Source organism: Bufo bufo, chromosome 4, assembly GCF_905171765.1.
Source record: "Bufo bufo chromosome 4, aBufBuf1.1, whole genome shotgun sequence".
NCBI classification, from domain to species: Eukaryota; Metazoa; Chordata; class Amphibia; order Anura; family Bufonidae; genus Bufo; species Bufo bufo.
Window position 1 is genome coordinate 12,857,822 of NC_053392.1, and position 22,480 is coordinate 12,880,301.

At 40.6% G+C, this 22,480-nt stretch overlaps 1 protein-coding gene across 1 annotated transcript in view; it reads left to right on the top strand.

Moving 5' to 3' along the window:
* LOC120998306 (oocyte zinc finger protein XlCOF7.1-like) overlaps positions 1 to 22,480 on the top strand; it is a 1,981,422-nt gene that overhangs the window by 1,925,350 nt on the left and 33,592 nt on the right. Inside the window, exon 15 of the mRNA XM_040428964.1 lies at positions 10,704 to 10,795. Within this exon, the coding sequence (XP_040284898.1) occupies positions 10,704 to 10,795 (92 nt within the window). The remainder of the gene's footprint in view (positions 1 to 10,703; positions 10,796 to 22,480) is intronic.

Genomic DNA, 22,480 nt, shown 5'->3' on the forward strand with positions numbered 1-22,480 from the left:
TTAACAACATTTCAAAAACCAGTTTTGAATAGTTCAAGGGGTGTCGTTTCTAAAATGGGGTCATTTATGGGTTGGTTCTATTATGTAAGCCCCACAAAGTGACTTCAGAACTGAACTGGTCCTTAACCCTTTAAGGACCCATTACGTAGCTGTACGTCCGATCCCTAAACATGGCGCCCGCCCGCTCGCTCGTGCAGTGGGCGCCTTAGCCACGGGGTTTCTGCTATTCTGCATCTTACCCTTCAGATGCCGTGGTCAAATGTGACCACGGCATCTGAGCAGACCGGAACGGGAAGTCGCGCGCTTCCAGTCCGGTAACAGCTTTCCCCGGCTGAGATCGGGGAACCTGTTACCTTGTGCTAATTTACCAAAGCCTCAAGCAGGCTTCAATTAGATGACTATACCAATACAGGCCACTAGGTGGCAGCCTTGTATTGATATAGTGCAAATTATGTCTTCAATGATGGCTATTTAGCCATCACTGAATACTATGGGCAGTTTAATGATTGCCAGTTATTATCACCCAAGGTGACTTAACCACTTTCCATCCGCTCATAGGATATAAACGTCCTATGGGTGGACCTCTATTTCTGAAAGCACCTTTTAAAACATCCGTTCAGAAAGTGCAGCTGCACGCTAATCGTGCAGCTGCTGATCGGGTTGCCCGCTGTCAGTGACAGCAGGGCAACCCATAGAGAAGGCAGGGACAGTGCCCAGGTGTCCCTGCCTTCTGGATCGCTGCATACACAGCGCTCACCGAGCGCTGTGTATGCAGAGCAGGAAGTGCTATGTGCTTCCTGTTCCGGCCCAGCGGTCATGTGACCGCCGTGACCGGAGAGTGCAGGAGCTGTGTGAGGTCTTTCAGAGACCTCGATCAGCCCTGCACTGAGGCTGTACAGCGCTGGATTATGCTGTACAGCCTCTCTGGGGGGTGCATTTCTTCTGTAACTGGGGCTACTATGTCAGCCCCAGTTACAGGAGAAATCAACAGTGGAAAAAAAAAGAAAAAGTGAAGCAAATGTCCCCCAGAGGTCTTGTATGACTTTATGGGGGACGAAAAGTGTAAAATAAAATAAAAAAAATAAAGGGTTGAAAAAATAAAATAAAAAAAAGTTTCACATTAAAAAAAAAAAAGTCCCCAAGTAAGGAATAAAAAAAAAATGTAAAAATAGAAAAAATAATATAAAATAGACATATTTGGTATTGCCGCGTCCGTAAAAACCAGCTCTATAAAAATATCACATGACCTAACCCCTCGGGTGAACACCGTAAAAAAAAAAAAAAAATGTCAAAACAAGCAATTTTTGTCACCTTACATCAAAAAAGGTGCAACACCAAGTGATCAAAAACGCGTATGTCCCACAAAATGGTACCAATAAAACCGTCACCTCATCCGGCAAAAAATCAGCCCCTACATAAGAAAATCTCTCAAAAAATAAAAAAACTATAGCTCTCAGAACATGGACACATTAAAACATAATTTTTTTGTTTCAAAAATGCTATTATTGTGTAAAACTTTAATAAATGAGAAAAAGTATACATATTCGGTATTGCCACGTCCGTAACAATCTGCTCTATAAAAATGTCACTTGACTGAACCCCTCAGGTGAACGCTGTAAAAATAAATAAATAGAAACTGTGCTAAAACAACCAATTTTTTGGTCACCTTGCCCCATAAAGTGTTATAATGAATGATCAAAAAATCATATGTACCCAAAAATAGTACTAATAAAACTGGCACCTTATCCCCTAGTTTCCAAAATAGGGTCACTTCTTGCGAGTTTCTACTGTAAGGGTGCATCAGGGGGCTTCAAATGGGACATGGCATCTAAAAACCATGTGGAGTTCCTTTTCTTCTGCGCCCTGCCGTGTGCCCATACAGCAGTTTATGACCACATGTGGGGTGTTTCTGTAAACTGCAGAATCTGGGTAATAAATATTGAGTTTTGTTTGGCTGTTAACCATCGATGTGTTAAAGAAAAAATTGGATTAAAATGGAAAATCTGCCCAAAAAGTGAAATTTAAAAATTTGATCTCCATTTTCCTTTAATTCTTGTGGAACGCATAAAGGGTTAACAAAGTTTGTAAAATCGGTTTTGAATACCTTGAGGGGTGTAGTTTCTACAATGGGGTCATTTATGGGGGTATCCACTATGTAGGCCCCACAAAGTGACTTCAGACCTGAACTGGTCCTTAAAAAGTGGGTTTTGGCAATTTTCTTAAAAATTTGAAGAATTGCTTCTAAACTTCTAAGCCTTCTAACATCCTAAAAAAATAAAATGACATTTCCAAAATGATGCCAACATAAAGTAGACATATGGGGAATGTTAAGTAATAAATATTTTATGAGGTATCACTTTCTGTTTTAAAAGCAGAGAAATTGAAATTTAGAAAATTGCGAATTTTTCAAATTTTTGGGTAAGTTTGGGATTTTTTCATAAATAAAGGTTTAATATTTTGACTCAAATTTATGACTATCATGAAGTACAATGTGTCACGAGAAAACAATCTCTGAATGACTTGGATAAATAAAGGCGTTCCAAAGTTATTACCACATAAAGTGAGATATGTCAGTTTTGCAAAATTAGGCCTGGTCAGGAAGGGGGCAAATGGCCCAGATGGGAAGTGGTTAAAAAAAGTAAAAAAAAAAATAATGTTTTTATAAATATATATATATAAAAAAAAGTTCAAATCACACCCCTTTCCTTAAAATAAAAATACTTAACCAATAATAAAAAAATAAACATCATGGGCATCGCCGCGTGCGAAAATGCCCATACTATTAAAATAGAACAATATTAATGGCATATGGCAAATGGAGTAGCGGGGGAAAAAAATAAAAACAGCCAATTTTCCATTTTTTGTCACTTCAACTAACATAGTAACATAGTACATGAGGCAAAAAAAGACATTTGTCCATCCAGTTCGGCCTGTTATCCTGCAAGTTGATCCAGAGGAAGGCAAAAAAAAAACCTGTGAGGTAGAAGCCAATTTTCCCCACTTTAGGGGAATAAAAAATTCCTTCCTGACTCCAATCAGGCATCAGAATAACTCCCTGGACCAACGACCCCTCTCTAGTAGCTATAGCCTGTAATATTATTACACTCCAGAAATACATCCAGGCCCCTCTTGAATTCCTTTATTGTACTCACCATCACCACCTCCTCAGGCAGAGAGCTCCATAGTCTCACTGCTCTTACCGTAAAGAATCCTCTTCTATGTTTGTGTACAAACCTTCTTTCCTCCAGACGCAGAGGATGTCTCCTCGTCACAGTCACAGTCCGGGGATAAATAGATGATGGGATAGATCTCTGTACTGACCCCTGATATATTTATACATATTTTTTAGATCTACCCTTTTTTCTAAAATGAATAACCCTAATTTTGGTAATCTTTCAGGGTCCTGTAGTTGCCCCATTCCAGTTATTACTTTAGTTGCCCTCCTCTGGACCCTCTCCAGCTCTGCTATGTCTGCCTTGTTTACAGGAGCCCAGAACTGTACACAGTACTCCATGTGTGGTTTGACTAGCGATTTGTAAAATGGTAGGACTATCTTCTTATAACGGGCATCTATGCCCCTTTTGATGCAACCCATTATCTTATTGGCCTTGGCAGCAGCTGCCTGACACTGGTTTTTGCAGCTTAGTTTGCTGTTTATTAAAATTCCTAGATCCTTTTCCATGTTAGTGTTACCGAGTGTTTTACCATTTAGTATGTACGGGTGACTTGCATTATTCCTTCCCATGTGCATAACTTTACATTTGTCAGTGTTAAACCTCATCTGCCACTTATCTGCCCAAGCCTCCAATCTATCCAGATCCCTCTGTAGCAGTATACTGTCCTCTGTAGTATATATACAGTATGCTGTCCTCTGTAGTATATATATACAGTATACTGTCCTCTGTAGTATATATACAGTATACTGTCCTCTGTAGTGTATATATACAGTATACTGTCCTCTGTAGTGTATATACAGTATACTGTCCTCTGTAGTGTATATACAGTATACTGTCCTCTGTAGTATATATACAGTATACTGTCCTCTGTACTATATACAGTATACTGTCCTCTGTAGTATATATTTACAGTATACTGTCCTCTGTAGTATATATATACAGTATACTGTCCTCTGTAGTATATATACAGTGTACTGTCCTCTGTAGTATATATACAGTATACTTTCCTCTGTAGTATATATACAGTATACTGTCCTCTGTAGTATATATATACAGTATACTGTCCTCTGTAGTATATATACAGTATACTGTCCTCTGTAGTTTATATACAGTATACTGTCCTCTTCAGTGTTAATTACTTTACACAATTTAGTGTCATCTGCGAAAATTGACATTTTACTATGCAAGCCTTCTACAAGATCATTAATAAATATATTGAAGAGAATAGGGCCCAATACTGACCCCTGAGGTACCCCACTAGTGACAGCGACCCAATCTGAGTGTGTACCGTTAATAACCACCCTCTGTTTTCTATCATTGAGTCAGTTACTTACCCACATACAGACGTTTTCTCCCAGTCTTAGCATTCTCATTTTATATACTAACCTTTTATGTGGTACAGTGTCAAATGCTTTGGAGAAGTCCAGATATACGACATCCATTGATTTGCCGCTGTCAAGTCTAGAACTTACCTCCTCATAGAAACTGATTAAATTCGTTTGGCATGACTGATCCCTCACGAAGCCATGCTGATATGGCGTTATTTGCTTATTTCCGTTGAGATGCTCTAAGATAGCATCTCTCAGAAAACCTTCAAACAGTCAAAGGAGATTCTGGGTCTACGACCATTCCAGATAAACTTACGAACCGCCCTATTAAACTTATTGAAAAAAGATTTCGGAAGCTTGATAAGGAGGGTCTGCATGACATACGTCAATCTGGGTAAGATCAGAGCAGATACCAGGTTTTTTCTGCCAAACCATGAGAGGTAAGGGAGGTCCAATGAGTCCATCTGAGCAATAATAGAATGTAGGAGTGGGACAAAATTAAGTTTATATAGATCAGCCGTATTAGGAGAAATTTTTATCCCTAGATAGGTAAGTAGTTGTGTGGACCAATTAAATGGTGATTGAAGTTTGAGAGCTTTGATTTCAGACGAGGGGAAACCCTTATGGATGAGTTGGGATTTGGCGGGGTTAACCTTGAAGTTTGATAAAGAACCAAATAGTTCTAGCAGGGATATGATGGATGGGAGGGATTTTTTTGGATTAGTTGTGAGGATCAAGAGATCGTCTGCGAAGGCAGCCAATTTGATTTCTTGCTCCCCAACTCTAAGTCCCAAGATGTCTTTCTGTTGTCTTAATGCTTGTAGAAGTGTTTCCATTACTAGTACAAATATAAGGGGGGATAGGGGACAACCCTGCCTAGTACCATTTTGTATACGGAAGCAAGGGGATAAGGTACCGTTAACTGATACTGATGCTGAGGAAGAGTGATACATAGCTGCAATCGCATTGGAAAATTGTTCCGGCATGTTGAATTTAGAAAGTGTGAGGTTAATCAGACAGAACACTTTTAATGGGGAATTTATTTTTACATTCTGCATTTCATCTGACAGTTTATTTTCCTCAGTGAATACATTGGAGAAAAAAATATTTAACAGCTTTGCTTTCTCCTCGTCGCTCTCTGCGACTCCCCCCTCATTACTCTTTAAAGGGCCGACACCTTCAGATTTATACTTTTTAACATTTATATAATTGAAGAACATTTTAGGGTTAGTTTTACTCTCTTTGGCAATTAATCTCTCGGTCTCTAGTTTGGCCGCTTTTATTTGTTTTTTACATGTTCTATTTTTTTCCTTATAGTTTTTCAGTGCTTCCGTGCCATCCTCCTGTTTTAGTGATTTATATGCTTTCTTTTTGTCATTTATTGCTTTCTTTACAGTTCTATTTATCCACATTGGTTTCTTTTTGTTCCTTAACCTTTTATTCCCATACGGTATGTACCTCTCACAATGAGATTTTATGATGCTTTTAAAGATATCCCATTTTGTGGCTGTATTTTTATTTTTGAGGACTTTGTCCCAGTTAGTTAGGCCTATGGCCTCTCTTAGTTGGCTAAATTTAGCTTTTTGAAGTTTGGTATTTTTGTTCCTCCCTGTAGAAACGCTCTTTTGAATGATAATTGGAAGGTTATTACTTTATGGTCACTATTTCCCAGGTGTCCCCCAACCTGCACGTTCGTTGTTCTGTCAGGCCTATTGGTTAATACTAAGTCCAGTATGGCCGTCCCTCTAGTCGGGTCCTGAACCAGTTGGGAGAGGTAATTGTCTTTGGTTATTGCCATGAACCTGTTTCCTTTATGAGATATAGAAACATAGATATACAAGTTTCAGTTTCCCAGTCTATATCTGGGTAGTTGAAGTCCCCCATAATAACCACCTCATTATGATTTGCCGCCTCGTCTATCTCGTTTAGTAGTAGATTTTCTGTGGACTCTGGTATATTAGGTGGTTTATAGTAAACTCCTATTAGTAATTTATTGTTGTTTTTAGCTCCATGTATCTCTACCCACAGTGACTCCACATGTTCATGTCCCTCACTTATATCTTCACGGAGTGTGGGCTTTAGACAAGACTTTACATAAAGGTGGACCCCTCCCCCTCTCCGGTTTTGACGATCCTTTCTAAACAGACTGTAACCCTGTCCATTAACTGCCCAGTCATAGCTATCATCCAGCCGTGTCTCAGTTATTCCCACTGTCATAGCTATCATCCAGCCATGTCTCAGTTATTCCCACTGTCATAGCTATCATCCAGCCGTGTCTCAGTTATTCCCACAGTCATAGCTATCATCCAGCCGTGTCTCAGTTATTCCCACTGTCATAGCTATCATCCAGCCGTGTCTCAGTTATTCCCCCTGTCATAGCTATCATCCAGCCATGTCTCAGTTATTCCCACTATGTCATAGTCCTCCTCACACATCACTAATTCCAGCTCCCCGGTTTATTAGTCAGGCTTCTGGCATTAGTATACATACATTTGAGAGGTTTATGTATATTTTTTACCCTTCTCCTTTCCTTCTGAATTGTTCTAGTCCCTCCTTCCATTCCTCCCCCAGTCCCACTACCTTGCCCCCGGTCTCTATCTGCACTATCTTCCCCTCCTATAAAGTAATTACCCTCCCCCCCAGTCCCTAGTTTAAACACTCCTCCAACCTTCTAGCCATCTTTCTCCCCCCTAGCACAGCTGCCCCTTCCCCATTGAGGTGCAGCCCGTCCCTATGATAGAGCCTGTAGCCGATAGAGAAGTCGGCCCAGTTCTCCAGGAACCCAAACCCCTCCTTCCTACACCAGTTCTTGAGCCACTTGTTAATCTCCCTAATCTCCCGCTGCCTTTCTTGTGTGGCTCGTGGTACAGGCAGTATTTCGGAAAGTACTACCTGTGAGGTCCTTGCCCTAAGCTTTTGACCTAAATCCCTGAAATCATTTTTAAGGACTCTCCACCTACCTCTAATTTTGTCATTGGTTCCGATATGGACCATGACCGCTGGATCTTCTCCAGCCCCTCCCAGTAATCCGTCAACCCGATCCGCGATGTGTCGAACTCTAGCGCCAGGAAGACAGAACACTGTTCGGCGATCACGGTCTTTGTGACAGATTTCCCTATCTGTTCCCCTAATAATGGAGTCTCCCACTACCAGCACCTGTCTGCCCTGCTCTCCTGGTTCCCTGCTTACCGGAGCTGACATTCCCCTGACTGGCAGAGGAAGTGTCCGGCTGCAGCAGTGCTGTCCCTGGACTGACATCCCCCTCATCTACCAAATGTGCAAACTTGTTGGGGTGTGTCAGATCAGGGCTAGCCTCCCTGGCACTCTTCCCTCTACCCCACTTTCTAACTGTTACCCAGCTAGCTACCTCACTTTCCTCAGCCTCCTCTCTGTCACCCTCCCCCTCATCTACCCCAAAGAGCGCTTGCTCGGTGAGAAGCAAACTCTTTTGCAAATTGTCAATGCCTCTCAGTGTTGCAACTTGCCCGTTTAGAAACTCAATTTGCGATTCCAAGCGGGTAATTTTCTCACATCTTGAACAAAGATATACACCCCCAAACGGCTGTTCCAGGACTGCATACATCATGCAAGATGTGCACTGGACGGCGCTGTCAATTGTGCAACACATACTAAATGGGGATTACAACAGTAAAAAAGTAAAACAGTAAATATGATTTAGACTTACCGTATATACCGGCGTATAAGACGACTTTTGAGCCCTAGAAAATATTTTCTAGAGTGGGGGGTCGTTTTATACGCCGGGTATGGCGGGCGCTGCAGTGCCGGGACGCCCGAATTATCAACAGAGAGAGCCCGGGCTATTGCCTTGTATCCCCAGCAGCTGAGAGCTGCGATGTAACCCATGGCATATGTAACCCACCGCCCCCTGCTCTGTACCTTGTATGCTCCTTGTACCGCCATCCTTCCGGCCGCTCGCATCTCGCTCCTGCGCATGTGCGAGATCTCCGTGCGGCGTATCTAAGTGCGGCGCAGATGTGCATATGTGAATGTGAATATGAAGAATAACATAACAAAAACATGTTCAGGGTATAGGTGGCACATGTTTAGGGTCTGGGAGGCAGGGAGGGAGGACAAGGAAGGTGGTTTTTACATGTTTGATGACAAACAGCATGTCATACTTATTTGAATTAAAATTACCATATTGAAATCAGATCTAATGCTTTTTAAATTTTTCTTTGGTGTGTGTTGAAAAAGGGGTAGTCTTATACGGCGAGTATATCCCAAACTCTATATTTTCAGTGTAAAAGTTGGGGGTCGTCTTATACGCCCAGTCGTCTTATACGCCGGCATATACGGTAGACCCTGTCTGCTGTAGTTGAAGGACTACCTAGAATTAGGCCAACAACACACAAGGAAATTATATCCAACCTTAGTTTCCTGCTCTTTGTCTTAAACTCCTTTTCCTTTAACTCCACTTAATAAGAAGCCGACTTAGTACAGCAAGCCTCAGGAAGAGCCAATCATTTTTTTATAAAAAGTGATCAAAAAGTCGCACACACTTAAAATTGGTATCACTGAAAAGAACAAATCATCCCGCAAAAAATGAGCCCTCACACAGCCCCGTACACATAGCTACAAAAAAGTTATAGGGGTCAGAATATGGTTATGAAAAAAAAAAAAAATCCTCAAAGTTTAAAATTTTTTCAGTATTAAAACACAAGAGAAATTATACAAGTGTGGTATCGTTGGAACCGTACTGATCTGGAGAATGAAGATAACAGGTCAATTTTACTGCATAGTGTACAGTGTAAAAAACACATTATCAGAATTGTGTTCTTTCCCAATTCTACCCCATTTGGAATTTTTTTACCGCTCCCTTCTACATGGTATGCAACCCTAAATGGTGCCATTAGAAAGTACAACTTGTCATCCAAAAAATAAGCCCTCATAAGGCTATGGGAATGGAAAAATAAAAAAGTTAGGACTATGGGAAAGCGAGTGAAAAGCGAAAATGCAAAAATGGAAAATCCCAGGGTCCTTAAGGGGTTAAAAAAGTTGACTTTGGAAATTTTCTTAAAAATGTCAAAAATTGCTTCTAAAATTCTAAACCTTCTAACGTCCTAAAAAAATAAAATTACATTACTAAAATGATGCCAACATAAAGAAGACGTATGGGGAATGTTAATTAGTAAATAACTTATGAGGCATCACTATCTGTCTTAAAAGCAGAGAAATTCTAATAAAAAAATTGTGAATTTTTTCACATTTTCGTTAAAGTTTGGATTTTTTTTATAAATAAAGGTGAAACATATTGACTCAAATTTACTATTAACATGAAGTACAATGTGTCACGAGAAAACAATCTCAGAATGGCTGGGATAAGTAAAAGTGTTCCAAAGTTATTACCACATAAAGTGACACATGTCAGATTTGCAAAATTAGGCCTGGTCAGGAAGGGTCCAAATCGCCCGGTCTGGAAGTGGTTAAAGACGACGATATCCCTGTTCACAGGATGGGACCACTGAGACCCCACTGATCATGAAAAGGAGGGTCCCATGTCCTCCTTGTGGATGTAACAGACGTTCTCATAGATATCTCCAGCATTTTCACTGACCGTGACGGGAGCAGCAGACATGTACAGCCACCGCTCCATCCATGTGAGGACACAGGACCCCTGTTCTCATGATCTAGGAGGGTCCTAGTAGTGGGATTTCTATGTGGGGTGACTGTATTAGTTTGGGGTTTGGTAGAAAGTGGGTGAGGAGAAGAACATTAATATTTAGGCCCCAATAAATAAACCTAGAAGTGAAGGAGCTGAGAGAAGAGTCTGATCTATAGACAGATCTACAGGAGGCCATGTATTCAGTCACTGTGTGCTTGTGTCTCCACAGATGGATCCAGGAGGAGAAATCCCCCCGAGAGATGTCCCCATCCTCTGTATTCCCAGGACTGTCCAGAGGAGAAGCTCCCAGAGAACCATCAGGTAGATGGAGCTGAAGTCTCACCAGAATCTGACCAGAAAGTGATTGGACCAAAGATTAATTTACATTTTTCTTGTTTAGGATGAAAATCTGATTGATATTAAGGTTGAGGTTAAAGATGATGATGAAGAGGAGATGGATTTATGGGACGATCATCAGTGTAAGAATTGTTTGCATTGAGGGTCACCTGGATTCTACTACCATCATCTTATCATCACATGTAATCAATCTATCCTTTCACTATGTGTTTCTTACAGATGGAATCATAGAAAGAAATCCCCCCAAGAGATGTCCCTGTCCTCTGTATTCCCAGGACTGTCCAGAGGAGAAGCTCCCAGAGAACCATCAGGTAGATGGAGCTGAGCCCTATACACATCTATATAGTGGGGTTCTGCAGTCATAGAGGGTGGGGGTCCCTTATGTGGATCTGTTAGATTTTCCACCTGTCTGCTGTATTGTACTGAATTGTTACAGATGACAAATCAGGGGGAAGATCTGACTGATATTAAAGTGGATGAAGAAGAAGAGCGGATGATGGGCGATCCCCCGTGTAAGAGTGAGGTGGAGGAGGACATTCCAGTCCATGTGACCACAGGTATGGAATAATGAATGGAGAATGGCAAACTCTGTGTGCACACCAAGTTAGGTGTGTTTAGGCCACTCAGTCAGCTGACCGCTATCCCTCCGACTCCCCCATATACCTCCATGCTCGGCTCGGCTGAGTGTCTGGGTTTTCAGTGGGGCATCCAGATACTTCTTGAGGATGTTTATTTCCCGGGAGAACAAAAGGATCGGTCACTGAAATTCCGAACACCCGATACTTCTCTCCCACGACCTGATCTGCCCTCAGTGAAGCAAGGCTGTTATTTTATGTTCTTTTTCAGTAGTCTCCATTATTCTGACTGCTATTGATGTTCTGCTGCTGGTCTATGTATACCGGCTCCAAAGGAATAGGAAATATGAAGGGAAGACGTCTCCTCCTCCTTCCTGCTGCATCCACTTCTGGATTTGGTTCAAAAACTCCATCAAAACCTCAACCATTTTCATTGACCGTTGTAGCCCATTTACTCCAGGGGTCCTAGATGTTATGATATCTGTTTAAGTTGTCAGTTTTTATAAAGTATCTTCTCATTTCCTAACTAAGGTTTTTAAGATGGCCTCCCTCCCATACCCGTATCTGTCCCCGCGCACAGTTTTTAGTATCTTTTGCTCTTCCTGAGGCTTGCTGTACCAAGTTGGCTTCTGATTAAGTGGAGTTAAAGAAAAGGACTTCTGGTGCTGAGTGTGATAGCAAGTGGCTGAGTGTGGTTTGAAGCAGAGATCATTGAAAGTTAAGTTTTTGCAACCAGGTGCTATAAATTTAACCACTGAACTCTCCCAGAAGCTTGCTGTCCCAAGTGGGCTTCTGATTAAGTGGAGTTAAATGGAGTTTAAGACAAGCAGCAAGAAACTAAGGTTGGATAGAATTTCCTTGTGTGTTGTTGGCTTGATTCCAGCTAGTCCATCAACTACTGCAGACAGGGTCTAATTCTAACTCATATTTACTGTTTTCATTCTTTACTCTTCATCCCCATTAAACATGTGCTCCATGGACAATGCCACTAAGTGTGTGTCCTGTGCAGTGTGTCCGTGCCTTGAAGAGCCGTTCTAGGGTGAATACTTTTGCGCTAGATGCAATCATGTTGCATATTTGGAATCCCAGATCTTGGATCTAAATAAGCAGCTTGAAATACTTAGGGGCATTGCAAAACTGGAGAGAGGCTTAGACCTCACTGTGCAGGCGCTGACTGGGGTCAGTGAAATGGAGGTGGTGGAGGAGGGCAAGATCATAACTATCAGATCAGCAGTTGGGTTAATGTAGAAAGAAGGGGTAGAGGGAAAAGTGCCAGGGAGGCTAGTCCTGAGCTGGCACACTCTAGTAAATATGCCTGTTTGGCTGATATTAGGGATGAAAGTCCAGGGCCAGCAACTCTGCAGCAGGTCGTTTCTCCTAACAACCAGGAGGATGACCGCTGCAGGAAGGATGAGAAAAGGAGTGCAGCAAAGGTCAGACAGATGCTGGTGGTAGGGGACTCTATTATTAGGCGGACAGATAGGGTCATCTGTCGCTGAGACCATGAATGCCGAACAGTGTGTTGTCTGCTGGGTGCTCGGGTTCGGCATATTGCGTATCGGATTGACAGATTGCTGGGTGGGTCTGGGGAAGACCTGGCGGTCATGGTACACATTGCACCAATGACAAAGTTAGTGGGAGATGGAAGATCATTTAAAAATGATTTTAGGGAGCTAGGTGAGAAGCTCAAGTCCAGGACCTCCAAGGTAGTGTTTTTAGAAATACTACCAGTGTCACGAGCGTCACCAGAGAGACAACGGGAGCTTAGAGAGTTAAATAAGTGGGTCAGAAGCTGGTGCAGGAAGGAAGGGTTTGGGTTCATGTAGAACTGGCCCGACTTCGCGGTCGGTTACAGGCTGTACAGTAGGGACGGGCTGCACCTCAATGGGGAGGGTGCAACTGCCCTGGGGGAAAAAATGGTTAGATGGCTGGAGGAGCTTTTAAACTAGGATCTGGGGGAGGGGTGGGGGGGTCATACTAATAAGGGGGTAGATAGTGTAGATAGAGAGTGGGTTATAGAAGGGGACAGTGGGGATTTAGTGGGGGCCGGGGTTAGCAAGGAAAATAGGGAGAAGACTGGGAATAACTATACATTTATAAAAAATAGAACTGCTGGTAACAAGAACCTGTTACATACTAAAATTGAACAAGGTAACAAAAAAAAAAACGGATAATCACTTTACAGGTAATAGTAATTTAAAATGTATTTTCACAAATGCCAGAAGTCTAGCTAGAAAAATGGGAGAGCTGGAGGCTATGGTACTAGTAGAACACATAGATGTAGTTGGTGTAGCTGAGACATGGTTGGACTCTTCGCATGACTGGGTTGTTAATATTGAGGCTTTTACACTATTTAGGAAAGACCGGGTCAATAGAAAAGGTGGTGGTGTGTGCCTGTATGTGAGGAGTTATCTGAAGACAAGTGTGAAAGAGGCAACTGTGGGTCCAGATGGTGAGGATGTGGAAACCTTATAGGTGGAAGTTCAAAGGGCTATAAGCACTGAAAAAATAATACTTTGTGTAATCTATAGACCCCCTAACATCACAGAGGAGATATAAACACAACTGTATAACCAAATAGAGCGGGCGGCACAGGCGGGTACAGTGGTCATAGTGGGAGATTTTAACTTCCCAGACATTGACTGGGGCCATGGTTCTGCCTCAACTGCAAAGGGGAGAAAATTCCTCAACTTGATGCAGGACCACTTTATGGACCAGTTTGTAGAAGCTCCCACTAGGGGCGATGCTCTGTTGGATCTGGTAATTTCTAATGATGCAGAGCTTGTTGGTAATGTTACTGTTCGAGAAACACTAGGTAATAGTGACAACAATATAATTATATTCCCCCTAAACTATAAGAAGCAAACTCTGTCAGGCAGAGCAAAGACACTGGATTTCCAAAAGGCTAATTTCCCTGGGTTGAGGGCAGCATTTCAGGGCATAGATTGGGAGCAGCTACTGTCACATAATAATACTGAGGATAAATGGGAGAGCTTCAAATCCACATTGAGTAATTGCACTTAAAAAATCTGCAAAAAGGAGATAAAATTCGCAAAGGTACAAAACGAACAGCAGGTAACAAAAGAAAGCAAAACAAATCCCAAAAAGTTTTTTAAATATATAAATGCTGAAAAACCTAGGTCTGAGCAGGTAGGTCCCCTAAATAATGGTAAAGGGGGGGTAGTCACTGAAGATAAGGAAAAGGCAGAGTTCCTAAATAGTTTTTTTTAGCTCTGTATATACAAAAGCAGAGAAAGGAGCTGATATCTTTGGCGCCGGGGTTGTTAGTACATCCAGCGATATACTCAATAGGCTAACTGTAGATATGGTCCAAGAGAAGTTAAATAGGGTAAATGTGAATAAAACTCCGGGTCCAGATGGATTACACCCAAGAGTGCTTAAAGAGCTCTGTTCAGTCATTGCTGTGCCCCTGTTTATAATTTTTAAGTATTCTTTAGGGACTGGTACAGTGACAAGTGATTGGCACAAGGCAAACGTGGTGCCCATATTCAAAAAAGGATCAAGGTCCTCCACAGGTAATTATAGACCAGTTAGTTTAACTTCTGTTGTGGGAAAAATGTTTGAAGGAATCTTAACCCCTTATTGACCAATCATTGAGCAGGCACCTCGGCTAAATGCGCAGGGTCCCGTGACCCCCCCCCCCCCCCGTGTCGGCGATGAATTCAGACCTGCAGTTTGCGGCTTTTACCTGGTGCGGCGGCGGTGGTGCCATCGGGTCCCCATGGGGCTGCAGGGGGGACCCGATGGCATGGAAGGCAGCGCGATGCCTTCCTGAGGCGTCGCCGCTGCCTTCCTGTGACGTGCCTGTGAGATCCAGCCCCCTGGATCTCGCAGGCCGGAAGCTGTATGAGTAATACATACAGTATTACTCATGCAGCCAATGCATTCCAATACAGAAGTATTGGAATGCATTGTAAAGGATTAGACCCCCAAAAGTTCAAGTCCCAAAGTGGGACAAAAAATTAAGTGAAAAAAAAAGTTTAAAAATAAAGTTTTCCCCCCAAAAAATTAAAAGTTTCAAGTAAAAATAAACAAAACAAAAACGTCATTTTCCCCAAATAAAGTAAAAAAAAATGGTAAAAAATAGGGGGGGAGGAGTATACATATTAGGTATCTGTGCTAAATAAACCATTTTTTGTCACCTTACATCACAAAAATAGTAATAGCAAGCGATCAAAAAGTCATATGCACCCCAAAATAGTGCCAATCAAACCATCATCTCATCCCGCAAAAAATGAGACCCTACGTAAGATGATCGCCCGAAAACTTAAAAAACTATGGAATATGGAGACACTAAAACATGATTTTTTTTTGTTTAAAAAATTATATTATTGTGTAAAACTTACATAAATAAAAAAAAGTATACATATTAGGTATCGCTGCGTCCGTATCGACCGGCTCTATAAAAATATCACATGACCTAACCCTTCAGATGAACACCGTAAAAAATGTAAAATAAAAACTGTGCTAAATAAACAATTTTTTGTCACCTTACATCACAAAAAGTGTAATAGCAAGCGATCAAAAAGTGACACGCACCCCAAAATAGTGCCAATAAAACCGTAATCTCATCCCGAAAAAAATCATACCCTACCCAAGGTAATCGCCCAAAAACTGAAAAAATTATGGCTCTCAGACTATGGAAACACTAAAACATGATTTTTTTTGCTTCAAAAATGAAATCATTGTGTAAAACTTACATAAATAAAAAAAAGAATACATATTAGGTATCGCCGCATCCGTAACAACCTGGTCTATAAAAATATCACATGATCTAACCTGTCAGATGAATGTTGTAAATAACAAAAAATAAAAACGGTGCCAAAACAGCTATTTCTTGTTACCTTGCCTCACAAAAAGTGTAATATAGAGCAACCAAAAATCATATGTACCCTAAACTAGTACCAACAATACTGCCACCCTATCCCGTAGTTTCTAAAACGGGGCCACTTTTTTGGAGTTTCTACTCTAGGGGTGCATCAGGGGGGCTTCAAATGGGACATGGTGTCAAAAAAAAACAGTCCAGCAAAACCTGCCTTCCAAAAACCGTATGGCTATCCTTTCCTTCTGCGCCCTGCCGTGTGCCCGTACAGCTTTTTACGACCACATATGGGGTGTTTCTGTAAATTACAGAATCAGGGACATAAATATTGAGTTTTGTTTGGCTGTTAACCCTTGCTTTGTAAAAGTAAAAAAAATATTAAAATGGAAAATCTGCCAAAAAAGTGAAATTTTGAAATTGTATCTCTATTTTCCATTAATTCTTGTGGAACACCTAAAGGGTTAACGACATTTGTAAAATCAGTTTTGAATACCTTGAGGGGTGTAGTTTCTTAGATGGGGTCACTTTTATGGAGTTTCTACTCTAGGGGTGCATCAGGGGGGCTTCAAATGGGACATGGTGTCAAATAAACCAGTCCAGCAAAATCTGCCTTCCAAAAACCGTATGGCATTTCTTTCCTTCTACACCCTGCTGTGTGTCTGTACAGTAGTTTACGACCACATATGGGGAGTTTCTGTAAACTACAGAATCAGGGCCATAAATATTGAGTTTTGTTTGGCTGTTAACCCTTGCTTTGTAACTGAAAAAAAAATTATTAAAATGGAAAATCTGCCAAAAAAGGGAAATTTTGAAATTGTATCTCTATTTTCCATTAATTCTTGTGGAACACCTAAAGGGTTAACAAAGTTTGTAAAATCAGTTTTGAATACCTTGAGGGGTGTAGTTTATAGAATGGGGTCATTTTTGGGTGGTTTCTATTATGTAGGCCTCGCAAAGTGACTTCAAATCTGAACTGGTCCCTAAAAAAATTTTTTTTTTTAATTTCTGAAAAATTTCAAGATTTGCTTCTAAACTTCTAAGCCTTGTAACATCCCCAAAAAATTAAATATCATTCCCAAAATGATCCAAACATGAAGTAGACATATGGGGAATGTAAAGTAATAACTATTTTTGGAGGTATTTCTATGTATTATAGAAGTAGAGAAATTGAAACTTGGAAATTTGCAATTTTTTACAAATATTTGGTAAATTTGGTATTTTTTTTATAAATAAAAATAAATTTTTTTACTTCATTTTACCAGTGTCATGAAGTACAATATGTGATACAAACACAGTCTGAGAATGGCCTGGATAAGTCAAAGCATTTTAAAGTTATCAGCACTTAAAGTGACACTGTTCAGATTTGCAAAAAATGGCCAAGTCCAGAAGGTGAAATAGGGCCGAGTCCTTAAGGGGTTAAGGGACTATATACAGGAGTATGTGACTATAAATAATATTATAAGTGATAACCAGCATGGGTTTACCAAGGACAGAAGTTGTCAGATTAACCTGATTTGTTTTTATGAGGAGGTTAGTAGTAGTAGCCTGGACAAAGAGGCGGCTGTGGATGTAGTGTTTCTGGATTTTGCAAAGGCTTTTGATCCTGTCCCTCATAGACGCTTAATAAGTAAAGTAAGGTCTATTGGCTTGGAAAGTATAGTTTGCAATTGGATTGAAAACTGCCTGAAGGACCGTGTCCAGAGAGTTGTGGTCAATGATTCCTATTCAGATGGACCCGGGTTATAAGTGGTGACCCCAAGGTTCAGTGCTGGGCCCTTTATTATTTAATTTATTTTTTAATGATATTGAGGATGGGATAATAGCACCATATCTATTTTTGCAGATGACACTAAGCTGTTTAGAACTGTACGGTCTATGGAAGATGTCCACAAACTACAAGCTGACTTGAACAATCTGAGTGATTGGGCATCAACTTGGCAAATGAGGTTCAATGTGGACAAATGTAAAGTTCTGCATCTTGGTAGTAATAATCTCTGTGCTTCATATGTTCTAGGTGATGTAGCACTGGGAGAGTCACTTATAGAGAAGGATTTGGGTGTCCTTGTGGATGGTAGATTAAATTATAGTATACAATGTCAATCAGCTGCTTCTAAGGCCACCAGGATATTGTCATGCATTAAACGAGGCATGGACTCGCAGGGCAGGAGTAATACTACCACTTTACAAAGCGCTAGTGCGGCCTCATCTGGAATACGCAGTCCAGTTCTGGGCACCAGTACATAGAAAAGATGCACTGCAGCTGGAAAAAGTACAGAGGAGAGCAACTAAAATGATAAGGGCCATGGATGGTCTTAGTTAGGAAGAAAGATTAAAATAATTTAATTTATTTAGTCTTGAGAAGAGACGTCTAAGGGGGGACATGATTAACCTGTACAAGTATATAAATGGGCCATACAAAAAATACGGCGAAAAGCTGTTCCATGTAAAATGTGCTCAAAAGACAAGGGGGTGCTGCCTCCGACTGAAGAAGAAAAAGTTAAGTCTCCAGAAGCGTCAAAGCTTCTTTACTGTAAGAACTGTGAATCTGTGGAATAGACTGCCTCAGTATGTGGTCACAGCAGGAACAGTGGACAGTTTCAAAAAGGGTTTAGACGAATTCTTAAAAGTAAAAAACATAAATGCTTATGAAAACATGTAGAAATCTGAGTTTTACTTCCTTCTGGGATTCGCGTCCCCACCTATCCCTTGGTTGAACTTGATGGACGTTTGTCTTTTTTCAACCGTATTAACTATGTAACTATGTAACGGTGCTGATAACTTCCCTCTGATCTGTGCATCTTGTGGCAACACCACCACATGTGTTTCCGGCTTCCACAACTACAACACTCATCATTCTCATAAAAGACAATTTTATACAAAATGTATAATACAATCTTCGTAGACCTCTCTCAAGGACTCTGAGATACTGTTTGGAAATTTCTCTCTCTTTCATCCTAGTACTCCTAGATCGACTCGAGAGGATCCACCCGCCATTTCTCATAGCGTTTTTGAATATTTTTCAGTAAACGGCTTTAACCCGTTAAGGATGATGACTTTTCAAAAATAATTTTCATTTTTAACTCCTCCCCTTTCCAAGAGCCATAAATCGAAGTCTGAAGTTATTTACTGAAGTCTTGCGAGAATTCAGAGATAATTAATTTCCCTCGCCAGAGCGCATACATTTGAATGCTGTATAGAGATGGATCTCCATGCAGCATTAAAACTAAGTTTTGAGATCTATGATCCAAAGCTCAATTCGCTCAACACTATTGAAACCATTGAAACTTCAGTGATCGGTTTCAAAGCCCCAAAATTTCATCAAAGATAAATGAGCAGATAACTAAGACAGATAAAACAGTCAGAAATAGCTGCTAACGAGCATCTAATCCAACTATTTTACCAGAGAAATGTCCTTGATTGGTTGGATCTGAGTCTGGTTTTAGCTTATGCAACAAGCCGCCCCCCAGGGCCCTATCGCGTTCCAGGTTTAGTGGAATGCCGAGTGGTGTGGTGCGGCCTATATGTGTCACGGTGCTCCTACCTGGGTACAACGGACCCCAGGCTTAGGCTCTGAAGCAAATAAAGGGGAAATAGTTGAGGTAGGAGATAAAGAATAACTTGAGTCCAGACCTTGGTAAACTTTAACAGCAGCTTTACTTGGGTAAACTTGATTCCAGACAATATTCAGGCTTTCTCTTGGTTCCAGCAGGCTTTGGCATAAACTGGCAGGCAAACTTGATAACTCTGCTTTCTCTCTTTCTCTGCTGGGCTGACAGGCTTGCTTAATAACTGATTTCTTTCTCTCTGCTGTGCTAAACTCTGCATGGGTCTAGTTACTGGACTTTTGGTCGGTTCTGGTATCCGTGGATTGGGGTGCCTTGGCCTGTTATCCCCCTCCTGACACTCAGTAAAGTAAATTAGCATGGATTCCGAGTGCTCTACAAGCTACCCCCCTTTGGTGGCTCCTGCTCTAGCCGAAGAACAATTTCCTCTGGCTGCTACTTCTTTCAGGTCTTCTTAGCTCCACTATGGAGTCTAAAACTGGAACAATCTAGAACTGCAACCCCTCCCTTCTGGTAGGAAGCAGGACTCGCTAATTCCTGCCCAAAAGGAGGAGAATGGAATGGTAAGTTCCATTCTATCCATAGATCTATCTCTCTTTCAGATACGCTGCCACCTGCCAGTGAACCAGGCATATTACATGTACAAAACAGTTGAATAACAATAATATCAATGCACAATAGTGAAGGACCTGGAAGTAAATACAAAGATGATATTCATGTTAACCATAATAGACAGTAGCGGAAAGAAGAAATGGTAATACCACTCCAGGGTATTACACTTACGATGGGTCAGAAAAGACCATTGTATCCTGAGGGACCACTGTATATCCGTCATCCGTCAAGGGTTAATGGAAGTTATTATTTTAGATTTTTCATTTATTTTTTGTGATTTAAACTTTTTTCAGACTGATTCCCTTTTTCATTTGGAATTCTATTGCATGTCTCAACTTCAGATAAAAAGTGTGCATTAGGTAAATCATATTCTAATAAAATACATACAAATAGGGTCATTTATCAAACTGGTGTAAAGTAGAACTGTCTTAGTTGCCCATAGCAACCAATCAGACTCCGCCTTTCATTTTTGACAGCTCTTTTAAAAAATGAAAGGTGGAATCTGATTGGTTGCTATGGGCCACTAAGCCAGTTCTACTTTACACCAGTTTGATAAATCTCCCCAAAATTCGTTTACCTCAGACATTGTCATCTGGGGTAAACTCAATTTTTTAAACAAAAGTTGCATCTATAAATCTCCTATTTCCAAAAAAAAGGTAAAAAAAACTTTACTACCCTTCATTTTAGTAACCTCTTCCTAATACAAAATCTAATTTTAATCCTAGCAGAAAATCTCAAGAATTCTGAGGAAAATGTCATATTAACAGTAGACTATAAAGAAAAAGATGAAGATATCGGGCAGCGCTCTTCAGAAGAAAACCTAATTACCTGTAATGTACATCAAGGACTTGACTGTACAGACCCGTCATATAAACCTCCTAATCACGAGGAACCTGCTCCTGACCAATCACGGATTGTTACCACAATTATTGGGCAGGAAGGGGGTAAAAGGTTTAATTGTGGGGAATGTGGGAAACACTTAAAAAACAGATCCACTCTTAATGCCCACAGAAAAATTCACATTGGAGAGAAAGCATTTTCATGTCCAGAATGTGGAAAATGTTTTACAAATAAAGCAAATCTCATTATACATGAGAGAAGTCACACAGGAGAGAAGCCATTTTCATGTTCAGAATGCGGGAAAGGTTTTACAAATAAATCAGATCTTGTTAAACATCTGAGATATCACACAGGAGAGAAGCCGTATCCATGTTCAGAATGCGGGAAAAGCTTTGTTACAAAAACCAAACTTAAAGATCATCAGAGAATTCACACAGGGGAGAAGCCATATTCATGTTCATTATGTGGGAAATATTATAAAACAAAAGTCATACTTAAAAAACATCAGAGAATTCACACTGGAGAGAAACCATTTTCATGTTCAATATGTGGGAGCCGCTTTATATGTAAATCAAGTCTTACTAAACATGTGAGAAGTCACACAGGAGAGAAGCCATTTGCATGCTCAGTGTGTTCAAAATGTTTTTCAAATAAACCCGGTCTCGTTATACATGAGAGAAGTCACACAGGAGAGAAGCCATTTTCATGTTCAGAATGCGCGAAAGGTTTTACAAATAAATCAGATCTTGTTAAACATCTGAGATATCACACAGGAGAGAAGCCGTATCCATGTTCAGAATGCGGGAAAAGCTTTGTTACAAAAACCAAACTTAAAAATCATCAGAGAATTCACACAGGGGAGAAGCCATATTCATGTTCAGTATGTGGGAAATGTTTTGCAAGTAAATCATATATTAGTAGACATGAGGAAATTCACATAGATAGATCAAATGTAATTATTTATCAAGAAGGTCAAACTGTGCTACTGCAAGTGCTATAAAGATATATTGGGTTTTATTATACATCAGAGAATTTACAGGAGTGAAGCCCTTTTCATGTCCAGAATTTAGAAAATGTTTTACAAGTTAGTCAATTCTTGATGTATATCAGGGATGATTTCAGACAGGAGAGAAGCTATTTACATTTTCAGAATGTGGGAAATATTTTAGACAAAAGTCAAGTCTTGTTGCACATGAGAAAAATCACACGGGAGATAAATGATTTTGATGTTCTTTAGGTACTATATGTTTTACAACATCATAAAATCAAATTTTGAAACTCACAAAGAGAAAAAAACACCCAAATTCGATTAACCTGAGGTAAACAGTGATCAGGATCAATGGAGGAAAAGTATTGTGGATTTGAGGAAGAAAATAAGAGCCTTGTTTACTGTAGAGCAGTGAAGATGAATTGTCACAATGAACCTTGCTTCCTACTATATTCATACCTCGACTCCAGGCTCGGACTCACCCACAGGGAAACAGGTGAATACCTCGGTGGTCCACTGACAAAGATGGGCCCTCAGTAACCCATTACAGCCTCTCAGCCAGCCTACATCCATAC